This window comes from Rhinolophus sinicus, chromosome 2 (genome assembly GCF_057876585.1).
Source record: "Rhinolophus sinicus isolate RSI-liver-muscle chromosome 2, RSI-T2T, whole genome shotgun sequence".
Taxonomy (NCBI): domain Eukaryota; kingdom Metazoa; phylum Chordata; class Mammalia; order Chiroptera; family Rhinolophidae; genus Rhinolophus; species Rhinolophus sinicus.
This window is the reverse complement of record NC_142502.1, coordinates 75,930,897-75,956,760: the sequence shown is the minus strand read 5'-3', so window position 1 is coordinate 75,956,760 and position 25,864 is coordinate 75,930,897. Positions and strand designations below refer to the sequence as shown.

The 25,864-nt window shown below is 36.9% G+C and overlaps 1 protein-coding gene across 1 annotated transcript in view; it reads left to right on the top strand.

Moving 5' to 3' along the window:
* COL19A1 (collagen type XIX alpha 1 chain) overlaps positions 1 to 25,864 on the top strand; it is a 314,159-nt gene that overhangs the window by 216,698 nt on the left and 71,597 nt on the right. Inside the window, exons 17-19 of the mRNA XM_019749266.3 lie at positions 10,529 to 10,579; positions 19,294 to 19,338; positions 24,597 to 24,659. Of these exons, the coding sequence (XP_019604825.3) occupies positions 10,529 to 10,579; positions 19,294 to 19,338; positions 24,597 to 24,659 (159 nt within the window). The remainder of the gene's footprint in view (positions 1 to 10,528; positions 10,580 to 19,293; positions 19,339 to 24,596; positions 24,660 to 25,864) is intronic.

Below are 25,864 nucleotides of genomic sequence, written 5' to 3'. Positions count from 1 at the left end.
AGCTAAATCCATGCAGTCAGTTTTCTCTGCACAACTACTGTCTAGTAGGAAACTATTTTGATCAGAGAGAATACTGAAAGAAATTATGTGACTAGAGAAGCAACAAGTTTTCAGCAATATCTGGGGGATCTGAAACATGGAAGATAATATGGTAGAAAATATGACTTGACGGGGCTCTAGTTGTCTCTGTATTTTCATTAAAAAGTAAAGAGAGCTGAAGCAAATATGGCAGATAGTTAGGATTCATAGATATTAATTGTATAATTTTCTATACTTTTCAAATCATGCTTGATATATTCTAAATTTATTTTAAGACATAGAAAAATCATCTTTTGGGATCAGCAAAACTGAATAGCACTAATTACTTCTTCACTGGCCTAGAGTGTCAGTATCTTCTTCTTTGCAGGAAATCTTTTATGGACTAGGCATAGGTGTTTTAATTTTTAAAATGATGAGGTACATTTTATCTAGAAATTCCAAGTGCACCCCCTATAACCATGGGGTTCACTTGAGCCAAGAATTCTCACTTGCGGATTTATCTTTAGTACTACTGATAGATAGATCAGTGAGAAACCTTGATGTCACACATTCGAGTTAGAAGTAGAAACAATAACTACCCCAAAATAAAATTTTCAGATTGTTCATTTTGCTTTTCTCCAGAGTTTTGCAGAATGTCCCCAACTGTTGAATTTTTGCACATGCTGTTGGCCTCTGTGTAATTTGGCAGTGGATAAGCCAGGGCCACCAGCCTGGATATCTTAAGTCCCAGCAGTTTGCCTTGGAAATTGTATTTTCCCTGCACAGGAAGCATTGTCATTCTACCAACACTTATTTATAGTAAATGGAAACTCAACGTATTGCTAGATGCAGGCTGTGGAAGCAAACTCCTCTCCTGCTTTGGGTAGCATTTTGAGAGATTCCTGAAGTCAGACAAAGGGGTGGGGGCACAGCTGTTCCTCAGGTAGTGGTGAGTTTTGGGGGACACCACTGGATACAGATAATTTGTTTCACACATCTCCATCCTTACTAGTTTTCATGCCACTGTGGCTTTTATCACCTGTGCTGGGTCAATGCTATTGCTTCTGTGGGTTGGCAAGTCACTCTCAAAATTTCTGCTGCTGCTTATATTGCAGGAAGCTGACAAATCATATATTTCCTTTTGCAGGACATACTGGGGAGAGATGAGTATGAAATATTTAATGGATGGGTACTCATAATGGCAGCATTAGGGGAGGAATCTTTTTTTATTTTCCTAACCATCACGCCATGGAAATCAGTCAAAAAGCAGTGGCTTTGTACAAATTCAATTGGTTAGTTCCATGAGATCAGGGAAAATAAGCACCTTAAAAAAAATACCTGCACTCTTCCCCCCGGAACATAAAATGTTAAAAATTTATGAGTTTCATAGCATAATTTAGAAAATCTGCTTTTATGAAATGGGTTAATTATACCCATTGAACGCATTCACTGTCAGTCTCATCCTCCCACTCCTGTTCCAAAATGACAAGTAAAACCAGAGACTGTGCAATTTTGGAAAACAATCAGGTCACATATTGAGTATTTTGCTTATTCATACAACCAGAAACTGCCTATGCTTGAGTTCCCTCAATTACACAGCTCAGTATGCAGGCCAGAAGAGACAAGCCCAGCTCAAGTGAGCACTTCCTGGAATACGCAGGGGAATAGTTTGAAAAATGTCCAAAGTGGCAGATGTGAAAAATTCTCATTCAAGATTCAGAAACTGCCTTTGCTGCAATTCCTCACCTGTTAATCGCACTGCTTCTGAACTTCTGAACCAACGATGCTGGCAATAGCTTAGACTGAGACACTTAGGAGCTATCGATCGTTCAAAGTATGGTGCAGGTATATGACACTGTCAGGGGAAAAGTGGCTGAGACAAGAGAAGATCATGGATCACAGTACTGCTAAGAATTTCCAGAGATTAACCAAGAATGAGCATGTGGCTGCTGGCTTCTAACAAAACTGCTATTACTTTTTTAAAGGAAGTCCCCAAAAGATGTCCTTGACTAGGGCTGTATCCTTCAGATTGTTGTATCCTTCAGATTCCCAGAATGCTAATACACAAATTTCTCCTCCACAACAAACATAATAGCTCTACTGTAGTCTTATTTGAAGGGTATTTCATTTTCTCCACTAAGTGTGACAACTTTCCCACAACTGTTTTTCACTGCAATTCCATGCTTACAGGAATTTCAGCCTATCAAATCATCCCGAAGCAATACTACTCTCTTGGTTAACTAGTCTTTTTTTTTTTTCCTACTAACCATGGCTATTTTTATTTCTCCTATCATCTCATAAATACTATGACTCTTTACCCCTCATTTGGTGTTAATTGCACTTCAAAAGTTAATTAAGCTATAATTCAGATTACCGTCCTCTTTCCTTTCTCCTCTCAGAAGTCTCTCTCCATATCTCTCTCTCTAATTGAAGTCCTCCATGATTTTAACGGTTCTGTGGGTCTGCATGTGGTTCTTCTCTCTTATCCTTACCTTCCTCCCATGCTGGTCACTTTCTCTTGATCTCTTTTTGTCATCTAAATCTTTGAAAATGTGTATCTATACCATGTCCCAGAGCTCTCTTTGCTTGACCCTTATTGATTCTATATCTCATTAAGGGATTCTGTTACCTCTTACTGTGAATGTCCTGCTAGAGTTTTTTAAAACAGCTTTAAAATGATTGACATTTTATTTTCCTGTATATCACCCCACTCACTGTGAAGCAGACAAAGGAAAGAGTTAAAAGATCAACGCTATGGGATCAGGCTGATTTGGGTTGAAACCTAGCTTTTGTCTACTAGTTATATGACCTTGGATAAGATGATTAACCTTTTGTTATGTGTAAAATAAGGATAATGCCTACCTCATTGGATGCAATAATATGTAACTGCCACACAATCATTACTTTCAAAGGGTAACTATTGTTATTTACTAATATTATTATCGTTATACTATTTTATCATTCTCTGTCACCTGCTCATTATTTTTGTCCTACTTTCCCCAGACTTAGTCCAAGGCCTACCATCTCTAAAGCATAAGTGTTGATACTTCTCCCAGTTCTATTCTTATCATCCTCATGTAACTTTTTCTTCTATCTGCTTTGCTCCCCTCCTTTCTATTTTTTTTCTGTTCAAGTTTTTGTAGAGAAACTTCATCCATCTAAGAATGTTGGCCTAAATGTATGTATCGACATATTTATTATCCAGAAAAACTTCCTAGATTCTATTTTCAATGCGAGCAAAAGCACTTGAAAACATCTTTTTAAGGGTGAAGGCACTTCCAATTTCAGGATGTGTCTTTATGAATGGGCTAAATGAATGAAACATGCCTTTCTGATTAGCTTAGAACCTGATTTTTTCCTGAGCTTATTTCTATTTGAGTTGCCACATCTTACAATCAAAGTTAACTGCCATACTTGATTCAAAAGAAGTAGCTCTATTTCTCAGACCCTCATTACAGAAAGTCAGAGTCCTGGGTCTGTCAGTGATATAGGCAAAGAAGCAGTCTTCAGGGTCTTCATCCTCCTTTTTCTGAACCCCTTTCTTCCCTCGATGCTATTTTCTCCTGTCCCTGTGCCCCAGTACCATTGCTTTACCTTTCTCCTTTTCTGTCCCATCCAACTTGCTCTCAGGAAATATCTAAAAAATAATTCATAAGAATATACTAGACTTGAACAACCCTTAAACTGGGTTGTACTGTTTGTTTATTGTGTGATTTGGGGAGAATCTCTGAGTCTTTCAGCATCAGGGGAAGAATATAATAATACTCACCTCAATTATTATGAAAATCAAATAAGATAATGTGTTTTGCTATCACATCACCATTCAAGGAAATACAGAGAGTGCCAAAAAAAAAAAATGTATACCCATTTTAAGAAAGGAAAAAACTATTAAAATTGTAATACTCAATATATACCGATATCAGAAGATGAATACAAGTCATGTTTGACTTTTGCAATTACAAAAGGTGCTCAAAGTGGTTGCCATCAGTGTCCAGACACTTCTGATTATGGCGAATGACTGCTTGAGCAACGCTGACCAGTGTCTACTTGTATCCATTTTTTGGCACCCCCATGTAAGTGAAAACACTTTTAAAATTATCCTGAGCTGTACAACTATGAAGCATTAGTATTACATCTCCCAGGCACATTTGAATTTGAACTGGTGAGAAAGCCCAATGCCAAATAAATCTACCTTCCTTTATGGAGTTTTAGGCATATACCAGAGAGTGGGTAAGATGCTTTGAGGAACAAGAGCTTAAATTTCACTTAATATGTACTATCTGGCCCACATTTTCATTGTTATCCCAAAAAGGAGAGCTTGAGGTGTCTGTGTAGAAATATAAATATAAACATTAATGAACGTTCTCCTGGCTTCAGAAATCATATTTTGCAGTTTGAGCATTTCCAGCAGTTTTAGGGGGTGGGTGAAGGGAGTGTTGGCATCTCCTTGATCACAAAAAAAATGTAGCAGAAGCATTCTCAGAAAAATAATCCATTATAAAAATACAACTGTTTAACTCACATAGTTAAATCCCAAGAGACACTGAAAATTTCATTTTGAGCAAATATTTAGGATAAATAAAAGGATCTGTGTTTTTTTTAAAAAAAAGGAATGGATTTCCCAAATATTTTCTATCTAAAGAGTATTATTGATTTTTCTCTCAGAGTTAGACTACAACATTCTAAGTTGTAATTCTGGTCAAAAATCCTTTCATAAGCTCTTTTCTACTTAAGGGGAGTTCACTGCAGCTTTGTTTTCAATTACTTAGCCAGATTCTTAGATTAATCTGAATCTGTTAGCCCTGTCATCTGTGAGTTTAGAAGCCACAAGATGTCTTCTCTGTTTGCTGCCATTTCTAACTGAAACCAAAACCAACAAGCAAGAAATTGGCTTTCCCCTCAAAGTTTTTCTTGTAAAAGTAATGGTTCTACTGAATTCAGCAAACATTTAGGAGGAAAGGAGAGCTACTATGTACCCCAACCTGTTTTCTGACAGGATAAAAAAGATTGAAATTCCTTGCCTTCAAGGAATTTTTATTCCAGTTGGGCAAACAGACATGTATATAAGCCAATACTATCGGTGTAAATGTGCTTTACCAAGTAATATATAATGTTTTAGATGGAAATATATATAAGAGAAAAACTCATTATGGCATTAGCTTTTCTAAGATTACTGTATATTGAAAGATAGTTCATCTTACCATTTCTATGAATTAGTTTAGGCTTCCTAATGATATATATATTTTTTTAATATCAAGGGGCAAATATTACTGATCTCTGTCTTTTTTAACTAGCTGTTAGAAAATTGGAAATGTTTCTTAAACATTAGCTCAAATGACTTTCCAGCGACAAACTTTCTATTCATTCTTATAGCAAAGCTGTTTTTTTAGCATGTTTTGAAGAGAGTTGATTAGTATGACTTTCTTCAGAGATTTTGGGGATTTCAAAGGGTGTTACTGAGGTTCATTGGAAACCACAGGGCCCGAAGGCAGTTCTGTATAACCTGAAAATATGTATTTGTGAATCCTGAAAGGATTTCCTAATAAGAGAGTGAAGAGCTATGGTGCCTGGAGAGAAGTGGCAACCAGAAGACTCAAGGAGGCTAGTCAGCAGTTATGAAGAACTAAAGGATGCATTGAGAGAAAAGGGAGAAAGGAAAATAGTTCAGGAGGCAGGATCAGAGAGGGAGCACAGTAGTGGACCGAGGAGCCATGGGGACTTTGATTCAGAATATCTAGGGTGTGCTAAAGCTGAATCAAAAGATCCAAACCTGGTCTTGCACAGAGAACTTTACAGGGAAGGAAAAAAGCAAAAGTTGAGTTCTTTAAGCTAAGTGTGCTACATGAACTGGCTGAAAAATCAAAGTGCAGCTAAGACCAAAACTGAAAAAGTATGGTTTTTAACTGAGAATTCTTCTCATCTTTTAAAGTTTGGGAATCTGTAGCCCAAACTGAAATATACAAAGGGGATGATAATGCAAACAGCTCCTCGTTTTCATACTATGTATCTGATGATGCCAGTGGCAGATATGATATATTTCTCTATTTTCCACCTCTACCTGGCAAGATTTTAGTCCAAAAAAAAAAAAAGCTTCTTAAATGATTGCTGAGCATATATACTCTCAGACTGAATACACCAGGTTAAAGGACCTCTCAGATAACGACACCTGAGTATAGTTGGGTTCTGAACAGGTGTGTCTCCTGGGAGCTCATGAGCATTTTAAAGCTGCTCTGTAACTGTGGACTCATCACATTAATCCAGATGTGCCATATCTCCCAACCTAATACAAATAGAGTGCAGCAAAACTGCATAAAAGATAGACATTATATAGCCATGATTTCTGTAGAGCTATGTTGGGGATTTCTATCATGAGCAAGATATCGGGACATTTTTCCTTTCTATAAACCTTCAAATGGGTTTCCTAGTAGAGCTCTTGAGAGCATTAGCCAAGGCTGATGTGCCCTCCATGGCTGGCCTCTCTTCTCCACTTGGCCTGGGTCATCTATGCATCTTTTTGACAAGTCCTTATAATTGCAAACCTCAGAGAAAGTGACCTCTCAGGTGCCCTGGAGCATCTACTAAAACTGCGTCATGCCAGGAGACCTGTCACTTATCATAAGCCTTTAACTTCTTCTTCCTCAGAGTTGATTGATAGTCTACAAGACTGACAGCTCTTGCTAAACTGGGAAACAAATGAGTCCTTGGATCTTCTCCAACCATGCTTTGTACCAGAATAGAAAATAGAAAAGTAGCATATCTCTTGGAGATGTGGCTATAAGACAGCCACCAGTTCCAGGGTCTGTTTTTATTTTTCTATCAGTAAACAGAGTTGCTGTCAACATTTATGTGCACGGTGTTTCTCTATGGTCGCTATCTCCACATCGACTGAGGTTGTTTGTTTCTGACAGTTTCAGAACAACCCCATGAGTGAGCCATTGTTACATTGACTGCAGTCAGTGTACAGGTAGATTGCAAGAGGACTATATACTGGTATCTTCTTTCAGTGGCTACAGGGTTTCTTCAGCCCTCCGGGAGAGTTTGTATAAAGTATTTGCCTGCAGGGTAGACTGTTAGCTATAAATCTCTGTTACATTAAACTTGAAATTTGTGGTACCCAGAGTATCATGGCGACTAAAAGAACAAGGAAGAAAATGTCATCATAAATGCTCATCAGCCAATTAAGGAGTAGAGCCTCAAATTTCAGATTGACCCCATTTGGAGCAATACTTTGTGGGTATGACATTTTATGGCACGAAGAGGCCAGATGAAAATGTGGAAGCAATTTTTATAGGTTTGTTAATCTTGTGACTATCTGAATAATATTGTTCAAACTTTTCTGTTGGCAGTGGCTCTGCTCAATGAGCTATGCTCTTGCTAGTGTTTTTTGAGACAGGAGCTGTGCTGAACTCTCCTACCTACCTCCAGTGCATAGGATCAGGATTCCAGATGAGGAACACATTCTGTATTTATAGAATCACCTATTCATTGTAGGCAGATGACCAGTCTGTAAAACGCCTGACCCAATTCTCACCCAATTTTTGAAAAATGAGCACCATCCTATTATTTTTGCTAGTCTCATGTATACTGCCCCCTGTTCTGTGCCGTGTACCCCATCACACTGTTCCTGTCCTGCTTCTTTTTTCTTGCTACCTTCCAGAGCCACTTTGAAGGATCCCACTTCTTATATCCTTTAACAACCTACTCTCCCAACCTTTGCAAAGATAGGATGCGTTTTGAGTACAGTTGTGGATTGAGAGGAACTTTTTGGAATATTCAGCATGATCTCCCTATCATGTCATGAGAGAATGTATGAAGATAGATGGGAGATGTAAGGAGCAGATAGTGGGGCCTCTCTCAGCTATCCAGGACTACATCTAAAAACAAAGTACTTATTTCTTCCCCTCCTGCACTGAGCACAGTGTTGGCTCATAAGAAGTGCTAAGTACAAGTTTTGTTCTCTTACTATTTTTTTTTTCAATTTCAGTATGGGGAGTAGAACATGGAAGAGTAATTACCCCGTATCCTTGAAGGCATGGTCAGCATGATTAAAAAAAATAATATTGCAAAAATTATTTTAGCCTGAGAATCTGCTTTTCGGTTGAGATAGTAGAGTAGATGAGAACTGAGTTTGGGCCCAGGCTGCCTACGTTAAATATTAGCCCTCTCACTTACAGTGGTGTGACCTCTTGCCAGTTACCAATTTCTAACCCACATTTTCTGTACTGTTGAATTGGAAATAATGATGGTATATACCTCATGGTGTCATTGTGGGGATTAGATGAATTAATCCATATAAAAACTCTAGTATAATACCTGGCACACAATAAGCACTATATGAATACAGAGAGTGTCAAAAAAATGTATACATTTTAAGAAAGGAAAACTGTATTAAAATTAGTAATGCTCAATATATACAATAACAAAAGATTAATACAAGTCACATTTGACTTCAGTTACTTCAGTTACAAGAGGTGCTCAAAGTGGTTACCATCAGCGTCCAGACACTTCTGATTATGGTGAACTACTGCTTGAGCAATGTTGACCAAAGTGTCCCCTTGTATACATTTTTTGGCACCCCTGGTATTTATTATCTGATTGAGTCTTCTGCCCTATTTGAGAAACTGTATTATTAATTGTGGGCTATATTTGGGAGCCTTAATTTTCAATACTCTCATTTTAACTAGAATGAATGTGCCTGAAGTTAAATTTAACCCCACATCATTATTCTTTGATCTAATTGGCCTTATTATTAACACACATTCACCATTCAAGGAATACCTACTATGAATATATACCTAAGTACCTGTTAATGATACTACGTGTAGTATCTAAAATTTCTTGCCTCGTCATATAGTTGCAAAAGGATCAATGTGTGTGAAATCTCATGTCTCCTAAGTTTCGAGAATGAGTTTTCAACTTGCATCTTCTTGGCTAGAAACTTTGTGCAACAACCTCCAACTCGATGATTGCTTTCCTTATTACTTCATCTAACTGACCTAGAATACTTTACACAAAGCTGGCTGGTAGAAAAAGAACATGAAAAATATATAATGCCATGAGAGTTCTTTTCTGACGTTAGCTCTGTTTTTATTTCAGCAAGGTAACAGCATCATTTGTCTTTCCAATCACAGGCGGCTCCATTACTCATGAGGCCTATTATTTTCTTAAGAGTTATACCAACCTGCTTCCAGACATCCATCATTACATCTTTGCATCCTCTATATTTAGTGGCACAATGCAAAGGTTCCATATTAGAAGAAATCTTTAGTCACAAACTGTTCATAAGGAATACCAGTCATAAATGTTAAATGTCATTCTTTTTTTTTCAATATACCTAAGGTGTTCCTTATGTCAGTCAGTGAGTGCAGCTAGCAATGGTTCCTCAAAATTTTTCTTCACTTTTCAAAGCTTTCATTACCTTTATAAAAAAATTATCTTCGTATACAAGTAATGTTTGATTTGCTCAATCGTAATCTTTCTATATCTTATCTCTAAAGGAAAATGTTAAGAACTTTGCCTCTGTAATACTTTCTCTCCTCCTAGGAGCTTTTGAGGTCTAGATGAAATATGCAGTCTCTTTTCTGAAATAGCTGACTCTTTCTTGGCTTGAACTACTTGATTTAAAATAATGGTGGGGGGTGGGAGATGAGGGTAAGAGGGATCAAATATATGGTGATGGAAGGAGAACTGACTCTGGGTGGTGAACACACAATGGGATTTATAGATGATGTAATACAGAATTGTACACCTGAAATCTATGTAATTTTACTAACAATTGTCACCCCAATAAATTAAAATAATAATAATAATAATAATAATAAAATAATGCTAAGTATTTTATTGTGTTATGGCCCTCTCCCCAAAATGTAATGCTTAAAAAACTCAGAAAACTCTTCCTGGAATTTTTAGGGACAAATGCCCTTACATCTTTTCTATTCCTCTAAAGCTCACTTTCGCAAATATTTCCATGTTAACTGACAACTACAAGTATTTAAATGTCTTAAGCCTGAGGTTTTAGAGCAGACATCTTTTTCTGACTTGAAAGTCCAGATGCAGCCCATCTTCACCCAACTAATTCAAAAAAGTAAAGCAATAGAAAACATATTTTTCCCATATTTTCTAAGGTAATAACATGTGACTACACATTTCTATAGTACATTGATCAAAGCCATACGAAAAGTGTCAAAAATAAACTGAAGCTACAACTTCTTCCCTGGAGGAGTTTTATAGGTACAATTCCTCTTAATAAAAAAATATGCTGATGGCTGAGTGGTAAAATGTTACATGTTCCCATTTAGGACCTCTTTGGATTCACTTGGCTTTAACCTAGAAATACCTTTAGGAAACCGATGAGTTAATAAATGCTCCTGTAACTCTCTATTAATTGGAATATTTGACTAAACAGACTCTCCTTTTTTCTTATCTGTAAGATTATAAGAGTTCTTAAATATGTTATTCACATTTTGTTGGTGAATGTTTAGGTATTATCTTTGATTTGTTTATAATACAGGGACCTCCTGGAGCACAAGGAATGCAACAGACTCTTGGTGAATATTATAAGGTATGGCTTCTTTTTTCACATGTTTTATACATAGAGATATTGTGTGATCATATTTTTGAAAAAAGAACTTATTAATTCCTAACTGCTCAGACTTTGAAACATGATCATGTGTTCTTAACATCTTTCCATGCTGAAATGTTTCAAAAAAGTATTTTGCTTACTATCTTTTTACAAAACCAAGACATTATCTTTGTAAAAAAAATTTACTTCAAAGTTTTCAAAACTTTGTGCAAAAAATTAATGCAAAAGTCATGTTTCACCACTGATAATGTCATGTACCTAGTTTCTCTGTGGGTAGAAAGAGATGATTTTCTACTCTACTTTGAAGCTCTGGGTAGCACAATAGGTAATAGATTTCATATAAAAATCAATAGGTGCTACACTAAAATTTCAAGCAAATATTTATATACACAAGTCAAAACTGGGGGGTCCCCACCTTTCATGAGGGAGCCACTTTTAACTTCCCCAAATTTTTAAAATTATAATTAAGATGGATGGAATCCTGACATGGAAATGTCTGAGTGGCAAAAGGCAACCTAGTTTTGCTTCCTATTCTCCAAGGAAGCACACAGAGGGAGAAAAATGAGGGCTGGCAGTGAAGTAAGCCTCAGAGACCTCAGTGACTGTTGATTGACCCATCATTCAAAAACAAATATTTGGGGTCTGATCACTAGGTGTGAAGTATTCTGTCCATGGACTAGGGTGTCTTATATAAACAGTAGCTTACCATTGATATGGTACCAGTGAGTAATTATGCTACTACACAGAAATAAACTCAGAGACACCCCTCTTTATGTCTTTCCGCTACGGTCTTGCTTTCCCTTACTATAAATTCCTGACCACCGCTAATCCTCTTTGTTTAGAAATCCCAGAGACTCCGTGCTAGCAGAGGCCTTAAAGATAGCAGATGCTCAGAAAAGTGGTTATTAAATGACAAGCTAATTAATTTTAAAAATCCCAATTCTTCATTCATCAGATTAAGTTCAACATAAAGACCTAGATCATTTGTGGTTGATGAATTTAAAGTGAAGAGTGTGGAAAGTTTGTCACACTTTCTAAGGAATCCTATCTTTAATTTTTCTCATTTACTTAGATTTTCTAGGGAGTATTCTATTAGGAAGAATGTGTGGGATATAAGTAAACCATTTTCTAAATAGACCTATACAAGCTTTTTGAGCCCTAACATTAGGGCTTGGCACAAGTGGGGGAAAAAAGTAAGTGAAGCATATCTAGAATTAATCGATAAAAATACAATGCTTTTCTGTAATGACATCTATGACAAAATAGAATTTATCATAAATGCTTCAAAGTAATGAGAATGAGTTGGCTCTGATGTCACAGTGTCAGCTAGAAAAGCTTAAAGAACACACTTTATGATTTTCATCCTTGGTATAAAATTTAAGTCGCTACTCAGCTACTTAAATATTTGCTATCCCTTGCAAAACTTTTAAAGCTCATATCTTTCAGATCTCCCAACACAACTTGTATGTATAGTTCATCTTGCCAATGAGTCACTTTTCCCTTAAATGAAGATATATGGATCATTTATATTTTAGTCTAAAGTTGGAAATGTAGATTTTTAAACTTTAAGGTTATATTTCAAAAAAAACAAAAACAAAAAACGGGGGCTGACCAGAGCCGGCAAGTGGAGAGTCTTGCTAGTAGCAAACCAGTACTTTGAATTTAGCTATTGACTGAACTAAAGGAAATCCAGCTATCCTTATTGCCATTACAGGATAAGAGGACACCTAGTCCACATGTACTCAAAATGTGGCTTTAGAGAAGGAGCATAATTTGATTAAAAAAAAAAAGACAGACTAGCTTTTCTTCCCAACTTGGCATCAGAAGGCTTTAGACCCATATGGGAATTAATGGAAGGTAATTTCCCAAGCACTTTACTCTGTTTCCTTCTGCAAGTAGTTAGAGCTGTCACATTGAAGCTCCACCAAGATGGATAGTGGGGGCGGGGCCCACCTTCCCAGTACCTACACTGACCAATGTTTCTGGATGGTAGGTAACCACCTTCTCCTCCCCCTCAGCTTCACAAAGGAAAGGGCCAAATGTACCATGAAGAGCAGAGATGCATGTTTTCACTTGGCAGTGTCTCCACCCATCCGCATCCCCATCTGTTTTTGGATATTGATGTTGTTTGTTTCATTTTGCAATTCATTGCATTCCTGATGGTCTGGCTGTAGCAAATGAGCACAAAGGAAAGGTGGAGGCAGGCAGAGAGAAACTTTTCTGGAGATTAAATAATGGACCATGTATTGAGATATAAAAAGTGACATTCCAAGGTTAAAATAATCTTCCCTTTTAAATTGGCATTGATTTATGTAATGTCTGCACTAGAGTCCTGGACGTCAGCTCCTAAGCTTGAAGCAGTTCCAGCAGTTGTGCAGCCTGCTAAAGCGGCTACCCATGGTAGGAGGAGGTGCAGACTACTCATACACATCGCCTCCCTTCTCAACTAAAAGCCCACGGTTCATCTCTAATCCCAGAAATCCTCAAAGGCAGAGGAACTGCCCTTTGGCCCCTGTACAAGTGTTGATTTTTTTTCCCCTACAATTTTCCGTATGTTATCAGAAGGAGAAGCTCAGGCCTAAAACACCCTCTCCCCTGGTGGCACAAATCAAAAAGCAAATAGAGAAGGGGAAAAAAAAAAAAAAAGAAGTGAGAAACGAAGAGAGAGACTAAGTAAGGTCCAGAAGATTATCTGAGTGTGTTTATGTGTATTTTTGCATGCCCACTTGGGGATGCAAAGAACAAAAGGTAGAAGATTTTCCTCTCCATCACAAAAATAATTTGCAAAACAGCTGCTCCCATTCTGCAAGATTGTTTGCAAAGAAGTAGCAATGTTGAGTATATTCTTCCCCTTAAGGAAAATCTGCTTACTAACCAGCAAGCTGCTCTTCATTGTCTCCAGCTCTGGGGATTTTAATAAAAATTTGATAGGCTCTGTCAACTGCTAAAGCCATCAGATCCAGAGACCCTTACAACATTCTAGATGGGAGGAAAAAGTGTTATCTGTGGAGGCCAAGTACTGGCGGATTTTACATTTGATACTGTTTTTAAAGATACACATTGAAAATGCATAATTGTGTTATATCACCACACTCGATAAAATTTGCAGAGACTCAGTATCAGCTGTTAGAGATTGTTCCTCCCGGCAACCAATTCTAAGTGTTCACTTCTCCAACTTGTTGATCCAAAAAAATAAAACCATTGCAAGCAAAATAATCTATTTTTCCTTTCAACTATCAAGTCCTAGTTTCATTTTAATATTCGCAGACTAGAAAAGATAGAAAACCTTTCTCCAAAATCAAATATTCAATGTCTTTCCAAGTTGTGAGTTAAACCCAACGATGGCAAGGACATGAAGGCTTCCTTGGAGACACTCAAGGCAACCCCCTGGGCCTGGAAGATTTAGAAATAAAGTTTAAGTCCTAACTTCCTGTCTCTCACTATACCCCAGGGTCCCCTAGCTTTGGGGAACATCATGGATTTAGGCAGACATGGATTTTTGGAACTTAGTTTTATTACAGAGAAACCTGAAACTTGCCTGGGCCCTCCCCCTCTCCTCCAACGTCCACCACACTTGGATCTGGTGTAATGTTTTCCTGCAAATAACTGAAAGGTTAGACTTAGAGCCAGTTTTAGGTCTTATCTTTAAGAGACCACGGCCTTCTTAGGCCACATATTCTATTTTAACTTGCTAGGACAACTGTAACAAAATATCACACACTGAGTGGCTTAAACACCAGAAATGTATTGTGCCACAGTTCCGGAGGCTGGAAGTCCAAGATGAAAATGTCAGCATGGTCCTGCTCTCTGTAGGTCCAAGGCAGGGATATATTCCAGGCCTCCCTCCTGGCTTCTGGGAGTTCCTTGTCTTGGAGCAGGATAATTCCAGTCTTCACATGGCATCCTCCTGGTGTGCATGTCTCTGTGTTCAAAGCTTGATTTTATAAGGACACAGTCACATTGAATTAGGGGTCTACCCTTCTCTAGTATGATTGCATCTTAACGAATTACATATGCAAAGAACTTATTTCTAAATAAGGTCACATTCTGAAGTACTGGGGGTTAAGACTTCAGCATGTGAATTACAGGGAGGGACACAATAATCCATAATAGAAAATCTGTTCTTTGTTTGTTTTTTCACATTTAATGTTCCTTCATGCTTAGGATTTTACAGCAAGTTCCCCTATGCCTAAGCAACTGCAAGATTTTCCCCCTCAGTGGTACATGGTACCTTTAAGTAAATTACTAAACATACATGAACATAGATTAGAACTATGATGCTTATCTAGCAATGAGAAAAAAAATTGTGGAATAATTTAAGGAAGCACAATGAAATTTACAATTAAATGATAACATTTCAAAATATATTCTTTATCCATTAGAACAACAATCAAAATACATCGCTTTACTAATCAGTGTTATTTTGCTCATGATAAGCCAGGTCTTGTGTTAAGCAAGCACTTTACATGTAAATTCTCATTTTATTCTTTTGATAACTTTATCTGAGGTAGCTATGATTATCTGCATTTAACATAGAAAATAACTGAGGTATATAAGTCTTAAATCTGCAGTCATGGTTTTGTTCCTAGTAAGTAGAAAAACTGAGTCTTAAAATTCAATCCAAATTACTTAATTCTACACTTTATTCTTTTGCTGAATTTTTTCAAGCCCATGGTCAAAGTCCTCATGCATTTATCTTCGTTTATCTTGAACAATCAAAATGTAAGTTGACAATTTTGCAGGATGGTTTTAGGATATATATGGTAGACTCACCACCCACTCTTTAGATAACCAGGAGCAGCACTTAAAGCTCTACATCACCAAACCTGGAGATAATAATAATAGAAATATCAGGTGGTTACCTAAGTTGTCTAAGTAGTTTCACAAAATGTTTTGATGGTTAATAGAATCTTTTGGTTTACCTTATAGCTCGGCCCACATAACAATGAGGCTGCTTTCAAAATGTGTGCAAAATTAGGCTATTTTTAGAGAGCATGCACATTCTTTTAATAAAGTAGATAATGCCTAGTTTATTCTGTGAGGTAAAGTTGTTATATAAAGATAATGATAGCTAGTTTCATTGAATAGGACTTTTCGTGGTATAGTGCCTATGAAGTCTTTAAATGACTATGGGTTTCCTGGTCTTTACGTATGTTAACATTTCCCTAACCCCTAACTGATCAGTAAAACTGACAGAAAAGTGACAATTACAGAATTCTTTGCCTTTCCCTTGGGTGGCATTCTTTTCACTTTATTCTAGAAGAGTCAATTTTTCTCTAATTACAGAGATAATGGAAGGCTAACTGAGATTTTAGGTAATCAGACATTAAATCCACCCTTTTCTATGCCAAGGTGCTTTGAAATAATAAAGGTGCTGACCTATACCCATGAAGAGGATATCAAACACTAATCTCATGCCAGTACAAGAGTAAAAAATATCCCACAAGAGAAGCAAAAGGATTTATACAAATAAACCTCAACTACCCCATCTCTGTATTTCAAAAGATAAACTTTGAGTTTGGTTGTGCAATCACAGAGAAAAGGAATTTCTGAGCAAAACTGCTTCCTACTGACTGTTCCTATTTTTGTCTTTGCATTTGCATGTGGTTTTTGATGGCTGGATTGCATGGGCAAGAATTTTCTAGTTGGCAACTGTCAAAAAGCATGGTGAAATCAAGTTTTGCTATAAAATATGGAATTCTCAGGAATATGGCAAATTCTAAATCAATATATAAAAATAAATCAATTTTGAAATGTTGACAGGCAGTAAACACATGAGAAAGACATTTTCAACCAGATGGTATGGTATTAGGTTGGTACAAAAGTAATTGTGGTTTTCGCAATTATTTTTAACCTTTTAAACCACAATTACTTTTGCACCAACCTAATATATTCTGATAGAACAATTTTGTTCAAAGAGATTTTTATCCATGAGAATCATGATGCAAAATTTATTGTCCTAAATTTTTCTTAGTAAACAGGGTTTTTAATGACCCCATGTCCTGGGAGGAGAATCATGTCCTTAGTCTCTTTTATCTTATTGAGCCACAGGAAATTGCTGTTATATGACTCTTTAGGGCCTACAAAAATGGCCATCTCCTATGGTTCAACCTATACATGCCCAGGTATATTCCCTTGTTTCCAAAGAATACCCTTTGCAGGACAATTGAATAGCTCCAGTCTTCCCGCTTGCCTGACTATGTGTTCCAAAGTTCCATTCACCATTTCACACAGAGAACAAAGGACATCTTCTGACATCCCAGAATTCTTGAAATGGGCAGTCCCATTCGCAGCCCCCACACCACAACCCTACCACTTTACCAGAAACTTTTAAATAAAAACATTCAAAACTATATAGCTATTATATCTACTCAAAAGGCTTATAAGAACCCATTAAAAAAACATGGCACCAAGGTATAAAATGACCTAGTAAAGTTAGAATACATCTGAGGCAGGTTTTAGAAACACAAAAACTATGCCTAATTGTTTAAGTAGAATCAAGTAATTGTCTGGTGCAATTAGTTTGGAGAAAGTAGAGAGGAGAACCTCACATATCAATGAATTAAATGCTACTGAATCTACCTTGAGCATTGTTAGCCTAAGAGTGGAGAATATCTATAAAGGCCACTGAGGATCCTTGATTAGATGGATTTCATACCTCACTTTCTTTCTGATCATTTATAGCTCAGGATTTTGAGAATACAATTTTTGTTGTCAATTTAGACATCTCAGATCAAAGTTAAGTAGGAAAAAAGAGAGAATGTCTGTTACAATACCAATAATAACAGCAGTTATAAAGTATGTATTTTTAGTTGGAGCAGCATGAATAAAATAGAAGGCACATTTAAAATATTAAACTATAGCAACAGCGACCTGAGTAGATACCTTTGTGCATTTTTATTGTTTATCCATTTCTGTACTTTTAATTTTTTCTACCAACATACGTATTTTTAATTAAAAAGAAAAAGTACAATGGGAAAAATACATAAATTAAAATTATTGGCTTATTTATTCAACAAATATTTATCGAATCCTTCCTATATGTTAGGTACTGCTCAAGGCATGGGGTGAGCATTTAATTCCAGCTCATCGTGGAGCTTGCATTCTAGTGCACCAGGTGCAAAGACAAGACAAACACAAAAATAAAAATGTTAGTAAGCATTTTTGAAACAAGAATATAATGTCCAATGAGAAAGTATTGAGAAGGGAATCTGTCTGGGAGACCCATAGGAGGCTTCCATGAATGGCATTTTATAATAGTTGAAACCTGAGGGGTGAGTACTTGCTAGCCAGACAAAGAGGTGAAGACAGGTAGTGATCTAAAGGGTGAAATGGGAAGGCTCTTCACCCAACTGAGAAGCTGAGAGAAGGTCATTACATCTGGAGCTTCTGAGGGAGAAGAATGGCCAAGATGATGCTGGAGAGGGAAATGAGTTCAGCTCATGCAGGATTTTGATGGCTTCGTTAGAAGTAAGGAAGTCAGAATGCCTTTTAAAGATATCGCTCTGACTTTATTTAGAGAATGTATACGAGAATGTGTGGGTAGAAAGAATGGATCATAGAGGGTCAATTAGAAAGCTATTGTAATGATGCTGGCAAGACATGAGGTGGCCTTCTCGGAGTGAAGGTAGGTAGCATGAAGAGAAGACATTTTGGAGATAGAGGCAATCTAGGCTGATCATACTGGGGGAATAAGGAGGGGGCAGTGTTGAGAACGACACCCAGATTAAAGGAAGAGTTCTGTGAAAAAGAGAGGATGAATTCAGATTTTCTTTCTTTCCTTGATTTTTTTTTCAATTGTAAAATGAAATTACCACTCATTTTAATCGGTCAAACTGCAGACGTACCCTAGGAAGAAGTTAGTTATCAGTCTCCTGCTTCTGATCTAATGAATGTTAACAGTATGACATAATTCTCTCACCTTTTTCTCTCAGTAGTGTGTATTGGTTGTATTTTTTAATTCAGTTTTGAACTTGCTGGATATGAATTTCTTCTAGAATTTACAAGTGAATACATCAAATAGAAAATTACATTTTATATGTGTCAAAACTCAGAAGGCAGATGTATGCTGGGTTTATAAATTCGTCTGTTTTTGTATGGGAGTGGATACTTAAACCATGGGGGTAGATAAGAGTGCCTGGGAGAAAATGCTCAGTCACAAAAGAAGAGAGCCTACACAGAGTCTCGAGGAAGTCCTACCTTTACCAGTTAGATGAGGAAAGAGGAATGAGAAAGAGAGGTCAGAGAGACAGGAAGAAACCAGGAGGGTGAGGTATCATACAAGTAAAGACGGTGGCAAGTGTAGCCAAGAGGTCAGCTAACAGAATGTCCATTATACTGAGCAACAAAGATAGCATTAATAACATTAGAGAGTCATATCTGTGGAATAGTTGGAGACCAGGTGAGGTTGCCAGGCATTCATTTGGAGTAGTGACAATTTCCTGTGGAGCTGTGAGATTTCTCCAGAAGCATCTCCAAGGAGTAAGTCACAGACAAGATAAGATAGTGTGTCTAAAGTTGGAGTTTTTCAGGAATATTTAACAGAAGCTGAAAAAGGCAAAAATGATTAAAACAGTATCCATAAGAAGCCATTACAGAACTATTATCTGACCATTAATATTTTTAAAGTAGAGACAGTATGTATTAAAAATAAATGAACATTTTGTATTTTTATTTGTTTTATGTTTATCTAGGGAAACCTTGGTGAACAGGGAACTGGTGGCCCAAAAGGAGAGAAGGTAATCTGATTTTCAAAGTGAATACAAACATCCAGGGTTTTACACCAATTCACACATTCACATGTCAGGGGCAGTCCACCGCCACATGGGGGTCCCATCCATAGGGAGTCTGTCGGGCCAGCATTGGGCCCCATCTCCACCTGCCTCCTGATGGGGCAGCAGGATTAGCGTCTGCTCCTCAGTGAAGACTGCTGAGTAGCAGTTCGCTACAAGAAAGGGTAACAGGATACACCGTAATAGGGTAAATAAAAATAGGACATAAGCCTCAATTTATAATTAAATATTTCATGTATTCATGTAGGAGGCAAAAACAATATGAAGACCTCTTTGACAAAATGCTTCAGGCTCACGCTCACTGTTTTTGTATCTTCTTAAATGCCCACACATAAGCTGTTGTGGGAGTGTTTTATTTTGTTGTTGTTTTTTGGTGGGGTTTTATAATGTACAGCCATGGTTGAACCAATAATGATTTTAAAACAGTTTCAAAATTAAACTGCTGATGAATTTCCCATGCATTCTCATCATCATTCACAGGTTTAATTATATGTGCTGTGAAGGTGGCAAATTCACTTGCCCACTTAAAAAGATGTTTCACTCCTGTTTGATTCTGAATTTGTGGTGACTTTGGATTCAGTGTGAACATGCCATTGTCAGGAACAAAGCAATGCACGTTAAATCTACAGGCAGAGATGAGTAGGTTTGAAAGTACTCTGAGGGAGTATGGCCTGTGAGTTCTACCTTCATTCATTCATGCAGTAAACATTTTCTTGATTGAGGGCAGGATATTTCAACATGAATCCAAGAAAATATGACTTCTGTGCCTTATAAATCAGTGCAGCCAATCTAGTCAAAAGATCATACATCCATCACCAGAAAATTCTGCTAAAAGACAGTCTCAACAGAAAGTGGGAGCTTCTTATGGATTGACCATTGAAAATGAAATTTTCTGCAAAATAAGAAATAAAACCTTGACATTCTTAAGAAGACATCCAAACATATTTATTATACAGTAATAATAACTCACGTGTATATCTTGGATTGCACTGCTAGCACATTAGCATTATTCCCTGTAAACAAATAGCGTACAGAATTCCTATACCACCGTAATGAACAAATTATATTTGAAGCAATTACTACTGGACACCTGCAAGCTAAGAGGGAAAAAAAGCAAAAGAAAGCCACAGAGCTTGTCACATAGGACAGCTGAGCAAAGAAGAGAGTTGTGGCACTTTTAAAGTATTTAAATGATGATTCATTTCATGAAACAAAACAGCTGGCTTCGGTTTTGCTATGTTCATTAGGGAACATATGTTACTTAGAAATTCTTAAGACCTCAATGATGAGAAATTTGATTCTGTAAAACAGGTGTATTTCAAACTCTAAGGACCTTTTGTGTTGCTCAAAATCTTTTCTAATTGCTTCAGAATCTTAAGTGGAATTAGAAAAGCCAGTGGCATATCTGTTCCCTCCTCCCACCCAGAGAAATAAACTAGAAGAGTCTGCAGGGAACCTGATATAGTAAATGTACGATGTGAAAGGATATGTAAGAATTCTAATTAACAGGAGAAAGACTCTACCAATAAATAATGCATAAAATAAACTAAAAAAACATAAGCATAGCACTTGATGAAAGAGTGAAATTACTTCTACCTATACACATCCACTTAGTATCAGTTCTGAATCAACGAACTAGTTGGTTTTGTTTTTGCTTTTTTTTTTTTTTTAATTATAATGCTATTCATGGGTCACTCTAGTGAGAATTTAAAGCTTCCTCAAGCTGTTCTCACAGATTTATTTGCACCTGTGGTGGACCCAGTGGTTCTGAACCCTGGCTGCACCTTGGAATCACCCGGAGGGCTTTTAGAAAACACCAGTACTCTGGCCCTATTCCTAGAGACTCTGATTTGGGGCAGAGCCCATACTGTTGGTTGATTGCAGGGGGGGGGCCTCGGGGGGGGTGTTCGTATTGCTATCATTAAAAAGTGCTTCCGTTGATTCTAATAGGAAATCAGGGTTGAGAACCATTGAATTGTGCCATTAAGTTGATTATGCCATTAATAACTATGTCTCCTAGGGCAAATCCCTTTATCTGAGTATCAGTTTCCTCATTGGTAAAATGGGCATAATTGTATCTACACAAAGTTGATGGAAGGATTAAAATCAAATGAAATGAAATGAACATACCCAAAAGCACATACCTGACACATAGTAAGCTCCCACTAAAGATTTGGTCCTTTCTTTTCATCTGCTCGAACTTTCTTTCCTCTCATGAGTTCTCATTTATCTCTTTTTGATATTAATAGTTATTACCATCCTTAACACCTGGTCTTGCTCATCTTTGCATTTCCCACCATAATTTTAACAGAAAAGGGACTCAATTTATGTTGTAGAATAAAAGATTTAACCAAAAGTACAATTTCAACACATAAATGATTTAGTGTTGTATAATATTTCACTTCTCAATGTGCTGACTGGCAAAACAGAATCACAAAAACAGCCTACAATTTGGAAGCCAACATTACATTACAATGATACATCAGAACAAACACAAAAGTAGAATCTACACACAAATCCCTCCTGGTTTAGCAGCCGCATCCTGTAGCAAGAGCAGTAAGATACAGGGAGAAACACTAAGGAACACGAGTGGCTGTTAACGGTAAATGGCAAACAAGACCAGCCTAACCAGTACTGAAATGATGGTCTCTGCTCTGTAGCTTGCCTGAGACTGACAGAATGTGGTGAAGGAATAATGGATTTGCAAGTTGGTTGAGGAGAACTGCTTCTTTATAGAGACAGTGGAATAAAGAGACAGACTATTTAAGGACTCCTGATAAATTAGCAGGGGACTTTTGGGCCTGACTATCAGAGAGAAAAGATAAAGCCACAAAAGCACCAAGTTTTTCAAATAGCACACGAAGTGCCAAATTAAAGGACAGCCTTTCCTGAAGCTAAATAAATTCATCATTTGTCTTTCAACTCATATCTATAGTGATAAATCACTGAACATCCATTTTAAATATGAAAAACAACTCCACGTGCGTTTAAGTTCAGGTATGAAACCCTTCTGTTTGCAGGATTTTATATGAGGGAATTGATCCCTAAAGGTTCCTCTAAACTCAACTACTCCCAAGTACCGCTCAGAGAGATAGATCAAAGCCTCTGTTGGGTCCTTCATCTACATTCCAATGGAGACCTATTTACAGCAATTCAATGAATATGAGCTATGAATAGAATTACTCTTCCTCCATGCATGTCTCGCTCGCCCTTCCCCTTTGGTATTGGGCAGATGTGATTTTTATAGTAATTTCTCCACACCTTCCCTGAATTCTGCTTTTCTTTTTTGCAGATCAGTCTACCTACTAGGCGTATTTTTCCTTCACATCTCTGCACACACCAGCTAGGTAATAGGAAGGTCAAACTGTACACCCTCATGATCATATGACGCCAGCTGTTTATTTCCTCTTTTAAACCAACAGCAATTGGTCCCTTAAATGTATCCACCAATTTCTCCCTCTTTTTACTTTGATAGAATTGATTATTGCTAGGAAAAAAAAATGCCTTCTCCTACAGTGTGGTAAATATAAGATTGATGGTATACTATATGTTTAGATACCAGAAGGAAAAATAATTATATTATTAAAGTCAAGATAAAATTTATGAAATATATTCCACATATCTAGAAAATTCCTTAATAAAAACATGATTTCGTCTATCCATTACATATGACAATCTCCCTCTTCCTCTAATAGAATAAAACCACAAATATTGATGTGAATAAAAATGTAGAAATAAGCCAACAATTTTAGGACTCTAATAAATTTGTACTTGAAGTACATTGGGTAGACTGTTGTTTGACGCTTCAAAATAAACAGGTAAACACATCCATACAAGGGGACAGGTAAAGAGATTTTCACTGTGGCCTTGTTTATAATAGAGAAAAGCTAGAGACCATCCAAATGCTCATCAGTGGAGCTGGGATAAACCCTGGTACATTAACATACATAAAGCTGTTCAATGCTTACAATGAATGAACTAGATCTGTATGTATCAATAGAAATGGATGTTAAAAACAATGTTGAGTGGGAAAAACAAGTCACAAAATGTTACATGCAAGATAAAGCTGTTTATGAAAATTTTTTAAATATTCAAAATAATATATTGTTTATGATTTCCCATATGCAGTAAAAGTATAAAAATGAATTAAAAATATGAAGTGCTAAATTCAAGAGAACATCTCCCTCTAGAATAGAAATAGAGAGGGAAAGATAGCAGATTTACTTGATTGTAAGTTTTCATTTTTTATTTTTTTAAATTTTGGATGCCTGGGACATGGAGGTTTGACATATTCAACTTTGTTTTCTATATTTATTTTTTTTGAAATAAAAAATAGACAAGACAGGCAAGAAAGGTACGTTCCCAGATACATCATTTTGCAAAAATGCTCTTGAGGTTCAGAAAAAAAAAAGAAAACCCCAACACTACATAACTTCTAGTGGCTATTTTTATATGATATACAATTACACGATATTCAAGAATTTTGGTAAACGCTAAAAAGAAGCACAATGCTGGGACTTCTCTGAAGTCTGATTAATGACATATTTCCTTTCCACAAACATTATTTCTAAAATTGTATTTTTTCAAAATACTCTTTACTTGCCGTATACAAATCCCTCTTCAAGATCTAAGACATCTCAGACATTTCCAAGCTGTTGCTGTCACCACACCGACAAGAATGTCTTCTTTGTCCACAGCCAATCATTTAAGCGGCAGTGTACATGCTGGAAACAGCTGAGAGACTCATTTTTCTTCATGTCTCCCCACTCCTCCACTTCCCCCCACCTAAAAAAAAGGAAGAAGTGTCTGAAATAAAATGAGTCTGGATTATTGTGTCAGTGAAACAATCTGATGTCTTTAAGATCACAAACATTTCTCTCTTTTTTTGGTACAAAATTATCGTGTTTTTGTGTGTGTGTGCTCTAGATGTTCTTTCCTTGAAAAATAATTAACTTTTGTTTCACAATTAATTTTAAATATAGTGAATCTTATGGATTTCTAAAAGACCTAAAGGCATTGTAAAGTGCTGACAAACACATTACTATGCAAATAGCCGAACTTCACTCAGAACTTGTCATTGTCTCTTGGAGGATAATAGATAAATTCCTGTTTAGAAAGAACACAAGCAATTACTCTGACTCTGACAGTCACTACAGTACTCACTGGACCTCGTGCAAAATCTCTCTTCTGCTTTCCCTTGAAAGGGCGAAACTGGACAACCAGGATTTCCAGGGTCCATTGGGGCGAAAGGTCAAAAAGGAGAATCTGTAAGTATTTTAGCTTTTAAGGAAGAGAAAGAATATTCAAAAATAGAATTACAACAATTTTTCCTAATCAGCCTCAATTGTATGCACCTTGGTTGCCCCTGCCATGCCAAACAACAGGAGATCAGATTTTTGAGCAAGTGCTCTATGCAAAGTACTAAGTAATTTATGTGAATTAACCTACTTAATCCATTAACAACAACAACAACAAAACATATGAGGTAGGCTATTATCACTACTATTCTACAGATGAGGAAACTGAGGCACAGAGAGGTTAAGTAACTTACCCAAGATCACACAATAGGTGTTGAAGCCATGAATCACACTTAGACAGGCTGATTCTAGAACTCAAGCTTTAAAAATCACTAAGCTGCCCATCTATAACGAAACAGTATAGCTAAAATGAATAATAAAAATCAGTATATCAAAAGACTGGGTCTAATTTAGCTAAAAAATTAGAAACACGTATCTATCTGCTCAAACTGCTCTCAGTATACTTCCTGAAGTTATTTTCCTTTCTTGGTTTTTGTAAGATCCAAGTGGCTTCTCAAGTCACTTTTCAATATTATTGAGGACAGTTTCTTTCAAAACTTAGTTCTTTTGGTGGGGGAAAAAAACACCTACACTGTAATTTATACTCAGATAAGACCACCTACAGAGATTGCGCAAATCCTATTTACAAAAATAACTGTTTTTGTTTTTTTTAATGCTGCTAAAAGACAAATGAAAGGGGCAGCCAGTTAGCTCAGTTGGTTAGAGTGCAGTGCTCTCAACAACAAGGTCGCAGGTTACAACCCCCCACATAGGCCACTGTGAGCTTCGCCCTCCACAACTAGATTGAAACAACTACTGGACTTGGGGCTGATGGGTCCTGGAAAAACACACTTAAATAAAAATAAAAGTTTAAAAAAACAAACAAACAAAAACACTTATGGCTGCCATCAAATGAATCCGTAAGAATCAGACTTAAATGTTTCACACTTGTTGGCACGTCTTACTAACTCTGAACTGCTTTTCTAGGTTTCCACTGTCTCCCCTCCAAGCCTGAACAATGACACTCACCTGCTCTTAATTTCTATGTGATACACGTCAGACCTGGCAGTGAGATTTACTAAAATCCTACTAGAAAAGCAGGAACTTGCAGAGCAGAAAGGAGAAACTTCCAGTTGGGTTAGAGCAGTGTCTCTCAAATGTGAGTGGGCACCTGA